This window comes from Anolis sagrei, chromosome 1 (genome assembly GCF_037176765.1).
Source record: "Anolis sagrei isolate rAnoSag1 chromosome 1, rAnoSag1.mat, whole genome shotgun sequence".
NCBI classification, from domain to species: domain Eukaryota; kingdom Metazoa; phylum Chordata; class Lepidosauria; order Squamata; family Dactyloidae; genus Anolis; species Anolis sagrei.
Window position 1 is genome coordinate 130,734,175 of NC_090021.1, and position 13,141 is coordinate 130,747,315.

Genomic DNA, 13,141 nt, shown 5'->3' on the forward strand with positions numbered 1-13,141 from the left:
TTTGTGCACGTGTGGATCAGTTTTTTTAAAAAAAAAAATCAGTGGCAGAACACGCAAATGACTAAAATGAGGGATTTTTTCATTTCTTCGTTGCTACCAGCATGATGTGGCTGAATTGTCATGTACAGCAAGTTGCCTGTATATGAGCTGTTTCAACAAAAGATTCATTTTAAGTGTTGATTATTCAGTCTTCTGGCTAGTATTATTAACAAAGGACAGGCATGGATGTAGAAATCAGGAGGTTTTGGGATATAGGAAGTAAGTTTCTGTAGGAACCAGTATTCCTCATCCTTCACTTGGAAAATTGTATTATCTGTATCCTAAAACACATTTTACATTGACAACAAAAAGCCCATAGAAACTCTTGATGCCAAAGCAGTCAAAGGGCTTTTATAATTAGGTGGTAAAAGTAGAAATCATACAAAAGCACAATATTATGAAGGACAGTGAAACCGCAAAGTGGAGCATGGGTCATTTGCTGACAACCAAGCTGAGCTTTTGCTTTATAAACTGTAAATCAATGTTCTAGTTAGAGCTCTTTTGTTGAGACCTAATGCAGGATTTTTTAGTTCTTTCAAAAGTAAAAGGCAGTCTTGTGTGCCTAGTACCTTGCAGCTTTTCTCAGTTCTGAATATTGAAGAGGCCGGTAGTTTCAGATGGCTGTCCTTTTTCACCAGCTGTGTTATGTTTAACCTGCAGGAACAGTTAGAAAAATTGGGCCTTGCTGATGTTGAGAGTTTCTGTGACAGACTGGAAGGAGTAAAGAATGAAGTCTCTCAATATGTTTTTGAACTGTAATTTCTATTATCCCTACAACTGGCTATGATTGATAGGGCTGGTGAGTTGCAGTCCAACGTCGTATGTAAGGGTACATTTGTTCACTCTTTAATAGGCAAATTTGCCTTTCTTTACTGAAATACGTTTTTTAGCTTTGTTACCCATAAAAAGTTAATCCAGGCAGTCCCCAGGTTATGATCAAGATAGGTTCTATAGGTTTGTTTTTAAGTAGAATTGGTATGTAAGTTGGAACAAGTACAGTTTTTGAGTGTAACTCCAGCCAAAAATATATCTTTTAAAGCAGGGGGTCCTCAAACTTTTTAAACAGAGGGCCAGGTCACAGTCCCTCAAACTGTTGGTGGGCCGGATTTGTCAAGACCCAGGCGGACCAGCAAGGCAAGACAGCAGTTAAGGAGTTAAACAAAGGTCTTTAATGTCAATTAACATAAGAAGAAGAGCTCTTAAAAGCAGAGCGGTAAACACAAAAGGGCTTGCAGCCAGCAAGAATGTAAACAAACCAAGTCCCAGTCAGTCCTCGCTGGGAAAAGGAAAGCAATAACACAGGCAGTAAGGCTTGAAGTCAGCGGCAAAAACTCAGTCCATTCCAAATCCAAACAAACCAGCAAACATCAATCCGCATGAGGAGCGGTCCAACGAAGTCACCAAGGGATAAGCAGGAGCGTAGAGTGGTCAGGCAGTCCAAGGGTCAGGGCAGGAGATAAGACTCACGAATTCAATTCCGGCAAGGTCGTCCACACAGGAATCCACGAAGCTGTAAGCAGGAGCTCAGGGCAAGAGTTAAACACAAGGCACATGGTAACTCGACACTTTGAACTCTGCAACTAGACTGCTCCCAAACTGCTCCTTAAATCTCATCCGAGTCGCTGGAGTCACTTCCAGGTGCATCCATTTCCACAGGTGAATCACGACTTCTCTATTGCTGCCATTCTGTACTTCGGACTGCATCCTGCAAAGTAGTATCTGAAACCCAAGTGTCAGTAAAACCCTGGAACTCATCACTAGAAGTGGGAGCATTAACCACGTCTTAACACTTCCTGGACCTTGGTCCAATCCAGCTCTTCCTCTTTGCTGTCAAACTCCTCACAATCAGCTACATCTTTAAGGCATTTAGCAACAGATCCCTCATCACTATCCAAGCTGCGTGCTACTTGCTTTACACCGCGGTAATCCTCCACCTCCATTTCCTTGCGAGTAAACCCCTCGAAATCCTCCTCATCCGTAGGCTCCAGGAACAAGTCTCTAATATGCTTCAGCTGTTGCTGAGCGTCTTCCTCTTCCAAACCTCGTTTCCTTCTACTACTACTAGTAGGTACATGAGACAGACGCTGAGTCACAACAGGATTATAGTTTAAAGAAAAACATGAATGAATTCCTATGCACACTGCACATAGCTTATTTGTAGTGCAAAAATATTTAAAAACAATACAATAATTAAAATTAAGAACAATTTTAACAAATATAAATAATTAAAATTAAGAACAATTTAAACAAATATAAATTTATTAGTATTTCAATGGAAAGCATGGGCCTGCTTTTTGGTTGATGGGATAGGATTGTTGTTATTATTGTGTACTTTGAAGTAGTTTCATACTTAGGTTGACCCTGAGCGAGGGCCAGGTAAATGACCTTGGAAGGCCGCATCCGGCCCCCAGGCCTTAGTTTGAGGACCCGTTTTAAAGCTTTGCACAGCATAGGGAAGGGTTAACACCCTTGTGGTGTTTGTATTGCTGCCTGTGCCCTTGTACAGACGATTTCACCTCACTTTCTGGCCTTGTGAAAATGAATCAGATTTTATGGGGGATTTTGAAAAATGTGGCTTCTTGTGGAAACAAAAGATTGGTGATAAAGCTTCATCTGAGACATCTTTGACCCCATGGTAACTCTTCCAGGAGTGAATTTCCCTTCCGAGGAGACCATTTCTGTCACTTCCTGTTGTCTCACCCCATTCTTAACTTTGAGTTGAGTCAGATGTTTGTAACTCAGGGACTGCCTGTATATCAAGACTGACAAATGTTTACAGCAGATTGGGTGACTTGTTATCTATCCAAGATGGTTTTGCTGTTCCTTGTGGTTGCAAAATTCATCCCTGCTAATAGGATCAAACAACCTCAATACATCAGCCATGCCAGTAAATTAAAACCAGAAACTCACCTCAAAGTCTCTTAAGAGCCACAAAGATGCTGTGGTCAGGATGGGGCAAAGAAACCACGTGCCTCTATATACATTTCTCTAAAAGGAGGAAACTGGTAAGAATGGGAATCGCTGGCAAAACGGAAAATGAAAGCAGTTACACCAAATGGGTGAAACTTCCCATTTCATCAGTGGGAAAAAGACCAATGCAACCAGAAGCAGCAGATGTGGATGTGAAACTCTGATAAGATGAATGTGACCCCCATAAAAACTGATTCATCTTGACGTTTTACACAGTTTTACATAGAGAAAGATGCTAAAGGATGGGCCAACCTCTTTGTAAAAACAGTAACAGATGGAATAATAATGGGCTTTGTAGGCGGTGACATGTCCCTTTCACCAGGAGAATATCAGTGGACCCAGGCAAAGAGGTCATAAAGGCCTTTGGAAAACTCCCTTTCTCTTGTACATACATTGAATATAATTAAATCACCACAAATATTTCTTTTATTTATAAAAATATATCTCAATTGAAGGGGAAATGTTAACACCAGATAGAAATGCAGCATTAGAACATAACTGATAAAATACTCTTTAAGATCTATGTTTTGAAAAGCATCAATACAGCTCCCCCTGCTCATATTCCTAAAGGCAAGACAAGATGTTTTAGAATGAGAAACATAGAGTTGAAAAGGACCCGTAGGGCCTTTCAGCCCAACCCTGTTCTCCCAAGCAGGAAGACACAAAGCACCCCAACAGATGGCCACCCAGCCTCTACTTAACCCACAGAGAAGGAGACTCCACCACATTATGGAATCCTTTTACCTGCGATCTGAACCCATTGCTGTGCATCCTGGTCTCCAGAGTAGCAAAAAACAAGTGTGCCCCCTCCTGTGTATTTTATTGTAGTTTGTTCCTGAATATTAGCACTTCAGTACACCGTGGTATTTCATAACACTTTGTGAATAGACATGTTTTCTGAATACTGAATAATTTAATTATTGAATAAACATAAGGTAGAGGGCTGAGTTTGAGAGTTTTATTTTCTGACAAACTGCAGCTTTACCTGGGGTTGTGCATCTTTCCACAGCTAAAAGCAACAAATCCAACCACGGAGCCTTTTCTTAGGCTGGAAAGATCACTGGCCTCTAAAAACAAATTCATGATTGGAACTGTACTGGGGTCAGCCCTGGACTGCTGCCGGCTGAACATATTTATTCCTCTCACTTTAGGGCAGAGATTTCCAGACATTGAATGTTGGTGGCACACTTATTAGATATACTTCCTTTTGCAACACAGTAATTCAGTTTTACTAGCAAACTGAAGGTTAAACCAACCCCTTATAAGAAATACAGATATAGACATCAATTGCAATTACAAAATGTATGGGGATACAGAGTCACAATGTAACTCATGAAAACCTTTCATCTGTATTTTTAAAAATAATATATGATTTACTGCTTGTTTCACAAAGAATCAGAAGTTTCTTGCATTTGCATGACACACCTACACACTAGAGCCGACAAAAGTGTCACGACAGAGAGCTTGGAAAGCTGATTTAGGGGGTGCAGCTATTTTTTTTAAAAGTGGATGGCACCTTAAAAGGCTAATGTCTCTCCTTTCTTTGCATGAGCTTTCATCAAGGTAATCGTTTTGCCTGCTTCTTCCTTCCTCAGCAACACTGACTCTGTGTTTGTGATTGCCACCCAATAAATGTGCACTCAGGTCCCTTCCACACAGCTGTATAAAATTCAGACTATCAGGCAGTGTGGACTCAGGGCCCTTCCACACAGTCATATTACATAGAATATCAAGGCAGAAAAACCCACAATATCAGCTTTGAACTGGGCTATGAGTCCACACTGCTATATATTCCAATTCAAAGCAGATATTGTGGGATTGTCTGCCTTGATATTCTGGGATATAGAGCTGTGTAGAAGGGCCTCCAGATAACCCAGATAAAAGCATATGTTACGGATTATCTGTCTTGATATTTTGGGTTATATGGCTGTGCGAAAGGGCCCATAATCTGAGCCCTGCCACAGGCACAATGGAGGACCTTACAATGACACCAGAGGCAATCAAAGTGGCCAGTTTCTGATCAAAGAACATCTAGTATGTCAACTTAACTTTGTGGTTTTTGAAATACATAACTGCATCCTCAACTTGCTTCTGACACAATAAATAACCTTAGCCTTAGTCCCCATCTACACTGCCATATAAAATCCAGATTATCTCATTTGTACTGGATTATATTTTTATATTAATATTTATTTAAACCCCACTTTATTTCCTCTGAAGGGGATTCAAAGTGTTTTATGGCAGTGTAGACTCATATAATCCAGTTAAAGCACTTTTGGTAAACAGAATTATATGGCAGTGCAGAAGGGGCCCTAAACTGCCATATAAAATCCAGATTATCTTCTTTGAAGCAGATTATATGGCAGTGTAGACTCATATAATCCAGTTCAAAGCAGATAATGTGGATTATTTGTTTAACTCGGATAATATAGTAGTGTAGAAGGGGCACTTCTACACTGCTATATAAAATCCAGATTTATCTGCTTTGATATGGTAGTGTAGGTCCAGCCTCATGGCCCTTCAACACAGTTTTATAACGCAGAATATCAAGGCGGGAAATCCAACAATATGTTTTGAATCATAGAGTTGGAAGAGACCTCGTGGGCCATCCAGTCCAATACCCTGCCAAGAAGCAGGAAAACTGCATTCAAAGCACCCAAGACAGATGGTCATCCAGCCTGTGTCAGAAGGAGCCTCCATCACACTCTGGAGCAGAGAGTTCCACTGCTGAACACTCTCACAGTCAGGAAGTTCTTCCTAATGTTTAGGTGGAATCTCCTTTCTTGTAGTTTGCAGCCAATGTTCCGTGTCCTAGTTTCCAGGGCAGAAGAAAACAAACTTGCTCCCTCCTCCCTATAACTTCCTCTCACATATTTAAACATGGCCCTCATTATGTCTCCTCTCAGCCTTCTGTTATTCAGGCTAAACATGCCCAGCTCTTTAAGCCGCTCCTCATAGGGCTTGTTTTGAACTGAGTTATCTGAGTCCACACTACCACATATTCCAGGTCAAAGCAGAAAATGTGAGGGTTTTTTTCAGCTGCGTGGAAGGGTCCTCACTTGCTCCCTTTTAAACGAAGACCCTTCCACACAGCCATATAACCCAGAATACCAAGGAAAGGGCCTGAGGCTGTTAGGAATTGTGGGAGTTGAAGTCCAAAACGCCTGGAGGGAGGACCCCAGTTGGCCCATTGCCTGGGCTAAGCAGTACAATTTCTCCAGCGACGTTGGGCCTAGGCATCCTGTGAGAATGAAGCGTTGAGGCAGCTTGGCATGACTGTCCTGGCCACGGGACGGCGCGAGGACTGAGCCAGGCATGAGGGGAAAGCAGGGCCTCCAAAATGGCGCGCACGGGAGGGAGGAAAGCCCCGCCCTCTTCCTCCCCCTCCTCCCCCCCTCCCCCCTCCTCCTCCTCCTCCTCCCGGAGCGGAACAAGATGGCGCCCTCCCCCTCCCTCCTCTCTACTCCCATCATGCTCCGCGCTGCCTCTCCTTCCGGCCTCTGAAGCGAATGGGAGCGGCGGTGGCGGTTTCGACTGGAGACTGAGAGCCTCCGAAGCCTCCTCTCCCGGTTGCCCGTGTGTTTATGCTGGAGGCCAAACGAAGCGGCGGTGGGTGAAGGGGAGCCATGAAGCTTCCTCCCCACTTCCTCTTCCTCTTCCTGGTGCCGAGGGAGCCCGCCTGGGCCCACGGAGTTGGTGAGGCGTTGTTATAAGGAAGGGCCCTCAGAGAGTGTGGTTTGGGTTGTTGTAGGTTTATTGGGCTATATGGCCATGCCCTAGCAGCATTCTCTCCTGACGTTTCGCCTGCATCTATGGCAAGCAGAGGTTGTGAGGTCTGTTGGAACTAGGAAAATGGGTTTACATATCTGAGGAATGACCAGGTATACAAACCAGATATATAAACCAGTCTCACAATCACCATGTCAGACTACACAGAGAAGCCATTGAAATACACAAGCATGTGGACAATTTCAATAGAAACGGGGAAACCATGAAAATGAACAAAGTCTGGCTACCAGTATTAAAAACTCTAAAATTACAACAGCACAACAACAGAGAGGAAACAATCTGGGACTCTAATCACCTCTCAACAAAAGATTGCCCCAGGCACTGCCAGGCCATTATATGCTAATCAAGGTGGTCAGTTGAAACATTCACACCTAGCTCCAGCAGACAAGAGTCCTTTGTCTCACCCTGGTCATTCCACAGATATATAAACCCTTGCCTAATTCCAGCAGACCTCACAACCTCCGAGGATGCTTGCCATAGATGCAGGCGAAACGTCAGGAGAGAATGCCTCTAGAACATGACCATGTAGCCCGAAAAAACCTACAACAATCCAGTGATTCCAGCCATGAAAGCCTTTGACAATACACTGTGGTTTGGGTTTTCATGCCTGAGTAGGGATTCAGACCCGGGTTGTGTCCCACCATTCTTTACCTTGGTTAGGTTATGAGTTGACACTGAATGCCCTCCCCAGAGAGCCCCCAGTGGCACAGTGGATTAAAGCGCAGAGCTGCTGAACTTGCTAGAAATGGCAAACTGTGCCATTATATGATTTCTTGGCTTGAGAGCCTTGGTTTTTACACTTGCAACCAGGAAGGAGTGAGAGGGAACTCTGATTTTCTGATGCTTTCAGATTGTTGAGTGTTTGTACGACTAAACTCGTTGTTTTCATGGCTGTATATTATTTTCATAATTATTTTTAAATGAATGTTAAGTGTTGTTTATAATTTATCTTTAATGTTGGCTATGTTAGACGTAGATTAAGTGATAGGTTATAACTTGCTGATCAAAAGGTCACAGGTTCAAATCGGGGGAGCGGCTTGAGATCCCGCTGTTAGCCCCAGCTTCTGCCAACCTAGCAGTTCAACAACATGCAAATGTGAGTAGATAAATAAGTATCTCTCCTGCGGGAAGGTAACGGCACTCCATGCTGTCATGCTGGCCACATGACCTTGGAGGTGTCTATGGACAGTGCTGGCTCTTTGGCTTAGAAATGGAGATGAGCACCAACCCCCAGACACGACTGGACTTAATGTAAAGGAAAAACTTTTACCCTACCTTTTTTTTACCTTCTCAGAGAGATTAGGCAAGCACTCACTTCAATGATTTTTAGGAAAGAATTGAAAGCTTGGCATTTTAAACAGGCTTTTGGCAATATCAAAATGTAAGACTACCCAATGACCATCAATCAGATTTTATGCTTATTTTACTATAGTAATGGGTGGGAATCTGAGACTGGGCTGCCAATGGATGGAAAGCCAAGTGAGGGACACGTGTAAGCAGAAGAAAAACACACTTTATTTTGTGAGGATTGGTAATGACCTAGGATGTAGATTATCAGGTGTGAAATGAAGGCAGAACTTCAGGAAATAGGAAATAGTTTGTGATTTTTCTGGAGAAACAGGGTGCATGCTAAGTTGCCTAATCCTAGTATTGGTTGCCTGTAAGACATTCAAAGGAATGTATATGTGGCAATAATTCACCCTATAGGGTATGTTCATTCACATGTTGTACAAGCAATTTCCCTTCTTATGCAACAATAGGAAGCAGTGACCAAAGCAACTGTCCATTGCTAGCTTCTTTATTAGACCCATAGACTTCAGCCACCTGCAAATGCTTATTACAGTCACTTTGGGGATATGGAGACATGTAGTTCATTTCTTCCAAGGGCCAACTCATTTCCTGTTTCATGAGCTTTATTTAAGGCAATTGTTTTTGTCTGATGCTTAAATATCAGTACAATACAGTACAATATCTATCAATCCGGTATCCACAGTTCTACTCACCCATGTCCCAAAAAATATTGCCCCTGGAGGTGTTTGTGGATCTCTTTAGGTCTTCCAGGGCAATTCTTTAATATGCTTCATAGTCACTATTTTCTATGCTTTTATGTATCTTGGAATATATCCCTCATGGAGGGTGTGTGCGTGTACGTTCTGTACTATCTGTACTCCTATAACTACAAGTCAGCAACTTTTCACTTAGTAAAACATGGAAACAGTGCTAGAAACCGTCCTTGCTTGATGAAGGTGTAGAAATATTTGGTATCTATAGCAGGATAGATTGCAGTGTAGCCAGTGCTGCATATGAGCTTATGGAGCTCATATGCAGGAGAGAGAGTTCACAGGATGCTCTGATGAGGTTTAAAAAGGTATACACTTAACGCTAATACATCTCATATTAAAGAGTACAGAAAGAAATGAAAAAGAGTAATAAATTATACTGCAGACTTCTGAAGAAGAAGAAAGTGACCTCACCATGTAGGCGGGAAGCAAAATACCTTGATCTAGAAAACAGAGGTTAAAAACATGCACTGCAGGGTTCCCTCTTTTCCTAATATGTGTGTGCATGTGAGAGAAAATATGTATTGTGTGTATGTTTCTGCAAAAGTTCCTATATGACCTGAAGGATCTGGACCAAATTTGGTGCACCTACCCTTCATTATCCAACTTAAAATACTGGTGAGTTTAAGAAAACCACCCCCTTTGTATTGTTGTCTTATTTTTAAAAAGATCTGCATTGATGGTCCATGAGCCATATGCCGCAGTGCTGAGATGCAACCACAGAAGGGCATTAGATAGATAGAAAGAAAGGCTACCTCAGAGGGAGAGATGAAGAGCGGAAGAGGGCTAGAGCATCAGGAGAGAGACACTCTAGGAGTCCCTGTCAGAGGGCCTAGTTACCAAAATTTGAAGCCCCTTTAGGTGCCCCTCAGAGCATTGGCATGTAGACTTTCTAAAACAGGTTTTCTTAGAGGGCCACACAAAGATAGAAGGGAGAAAGGAGTCTTTAAGATGACAAAACTTGGGTACTAATTCAATTCTTAACGGAGTCCTATATTCAGATCAGTGTATTTTTATGCATGGAGATAAGAATTAACCTGAGTTAAACTTTTGAAAAGCTTAGCACTGAAACTTTTTTTATAAAACACTGGTTTATGTACCTGCAGGTGCCCAGGTAAGCGTTTTCTAATGGCACTATTCATAAAATCGTGATTCTAACAATGAGTACAGGCAGTCCCCAAGTCACAAACATCCGACTTACAAAATAATCCTAGTTAAGAATGGAAGTGAGACAACAGAAAGTGAGAGAAATCTACCCCTTAGAAAAGAAATTCATTCCTGGAAAAAAGTTATCATGGGGAAAAGGTGTCTCTACTAAAGCTTTCTCACCAATTCTTGTTTGCACAACAAGCCAAATTTTCCAAACTCCAATTATCACAGGGACAGAAAGTGAGATCACATATTCTGAACAGGGGCACAGACAGCAAAGCAAACACTACAGGGTGGGTAACCCTTCCCTGTGCTATCCAAAGCTATGTATGTATGTATGTATGTATGTATGTATGTATGTATGTATGTATATTTGGCTGAAGTCACACTTAAAAATGCATACAAATTCAACTTAAGAACAAACCTACAGAACCTATCATATTCGTAACTTGGGGACAGCCTGTTTTGCTAATTAGTGTTAGAAAATGCATATGCAGGCAATGCCGGGTACACAAACTTGTCTTTAAGGTGTTGATTCTTCTTCATTTCCAGCAGGAAGAGCATGCACTTTTCCTCCCGAAGGTCTTGCTTTCCACTGCTGGCAGGTCCAGTTAGTGGGATTTTGAGTACCTCTCCATGGCCTCACTGGAGACTCTGGGAGTTACTGTAAGTGTTCTTATTAGACAGTGCTGGCCAATCATTCAAACTGGCTTAAATCAACTGTATATATATATATATTTAAAAAAACAGATATATTACACAGCCCAACAACAACAAAAATATCTTAGTGTCTTGGTTTTTAGGCCTGTTCTTGGGGTTATTTGGGGCACTGATTCAGAAAACTGCATCGGATAGACCACATCCATCCTAGTTTCTTAGATGTGTTATCATGATGTTCTATATTCAAGCAGATGGCGACTGGTAGATAGGATATGTTATGTTCCCCAAAAACTAGAGCTGATAGGGGAAAACTGATGCCATTTTTGAAATCAGTTTGGTCAAATATGCCTAGAGACAGATCTAACATTTGAGGCATCAAAATGGGTGTTGGCTGGTGTTACAGTGGTCCTGAGTCTGGATCCAATTTTTAGGAAGAAAGAAACAGACAGTTTAGGGTGAGACTTTAGTAGGTGATACTTTTTAAAAATCTTGGGAATAGGGTGTGGATTGAACAGTTTCAGTTCCTGGTTCTACTGTTGCTTTCCCATATAACTGGTTATTTTGGCTCCATTATTTTGATTTGACATTCTGATGATCGCATTTTGGGAGTGGACAAGGAAACAGTTTCTTCTCTGCTCACAAAACTTTTAGCATTTTGAAAGGACTGTGTACTTTTTGTATTGGGCTGACTGTCTAAATTTACTCGAGCATGAATCAGTCTTAGAATTAGTCACAGTTTTTGGAGAGTTGCAGTTCTTTGCCATTCACCATACCCTGTTTTAGATTACACATGCTTGTGAGAATAGGAGTGTTTAGCTCCCGCTAACTGGAATGATACGGATTGCTAATTAAGTAGCGATCAGTCATCACTCAACTAAACCTGTTATTACATGGGAATAAATGAGATGCATGAGAGATATTGTGTCCTTGCCTGTGGAATCTGCATAAATAAGTGGTTTGGAAGTTCGACAAAAGTGGAATATGTTAATAGGTTTACATCATTCCTTGTCTGCTAATAACATCAGATCAAAGCAATGAAAATAACAATCCATGATAAAAACAAAGAAATTGTAGAAACTAGAGTGTTGTGTGGTAGAAACTTTGGTTTTATTTTCTACTTGTTTATCATTTATGGTTGATTTGCTACTACAGATGATTTGCTGTTACAGATTATATTATACTTCCATTATGAAAAGTGTAGATGGAAGTAGCACACAGAAGAGTACTTCTCCATTGATAAATAGCATTAATTGAGAATGTTTCCTCTTCCGTGATTGAGAATATGATATGTTGTTTGGTAAATCTCTTTTTTCTTGAATAAAACATTATCTTAAATAACGCATTACACATAGCACCTCTTCTAAGGAATATAGTGAAATTGTGTTTTGAAAAAAATAAGAGGGGAATCACAAACATAACTAATTTACAGTTCTCCTCACACCTAATAGGAACCATGCTTTCTGTTAACTTGTGATTTTGCCACATTAACCCTTAGGCACTCACAAAATACTTTTAACAGTAATAAAAGATAACCTAGAAGCTTCTATGGATCTGAGCCTCCTTCTATGGTGTCATATAAAATCCAGATTATCTGATTTTAACAGGATTGCATAGCAGTGTTGACTCTCATAATCCAGTTCAAAGCAGATAATCTAGATTATCTGATTTGATCATCTGGATTATATCGCAGTGTTGATCCAACCTGAAACACATCTGAACTGGATGAATTGTATTTTGTAGATCTGTTACAAGCTAGTGAATAACTATAACAAAGGATCACAAGCAGGGGCCATTTGTTGTTCCTGGTTTGTTTTCGGTAATTATAATTTAAACAAATTGTTCAAATTTAGACTCTGTGAAACCAGCAGGTTTTTTAGGGCCCTTAGACACTTCTCATATATCCCAGGATTTGATTCCAGATTATTGTCTTTTCACAGATTATTTGGCAGTGGAGACTCATATAAATCCAGTTCAAAGCAGATAATCTGTGATCAAATCCTGGAATATAGGGCAATGTAGAAGGGGCCTTAGAGAGATAATCCCAGATTTAATTGCGTACTTGGTCTCGATCATTTACAGTACTTTCATTTACTTCTATTAATTAGCTTTTGGCACAGTAGTTCTGTCATTTGTTCCCATGTAACATTAGGTGAGCTGTGTGCATTCTCCCTAATTTGTGAGTCACTGCGACCATGAAGCAGAAGAACAAGTTATTTTCTTGTACCTGTGGATCTTGGAGTGGTCATCCGTGAATTCACATAATCTGCCCACTTCTGTAGTTGTCTGCCCAGTTATTACATTGACACAGCAGGGGACCACAAATGGAGATTAAGTGGGAGGAAACAAACCCTGATACATGCAGTGGAGAGGATAGTGTTCCTGAAAAAATAATGGCTCCCCTCAAAAGTTTCAATAATTATCTGTGTTGGAAAACCCATATGTGTGAGTTCAGTCACAATCACTGAGGCAAACAG

At 41.1% G+C, this 13,141-nt stretch overlaps 1 protein-coding gene across 1 annotated transcript in view; it reads left to right on the forward strand.

Annotated features, from left to right (window-relative positions):
- The first annotated feature begins 6,481 nt into the window (after positions 1 to 6,481).
- ADAM17 (ADAM metallopeptidase domain 17) overlaps positions 6,482 to 13,141 on the forward strand; it is a 28,861-nt gene continuing 22,201 nt past the window's right edge. The window contains exon 1 of the mRNA XM_060787594.2: positions 6,482 to 6,705. Within this exon, the coding sequence (XP_060643577.2) occupies positions 6,636 to 6,705 (70 nt within the window). The 5' untranslated portion in view covers positions 6,482 to 6,635. The remainder of the gene's footprint in view (positions 6,706 to 13,141) is intronic.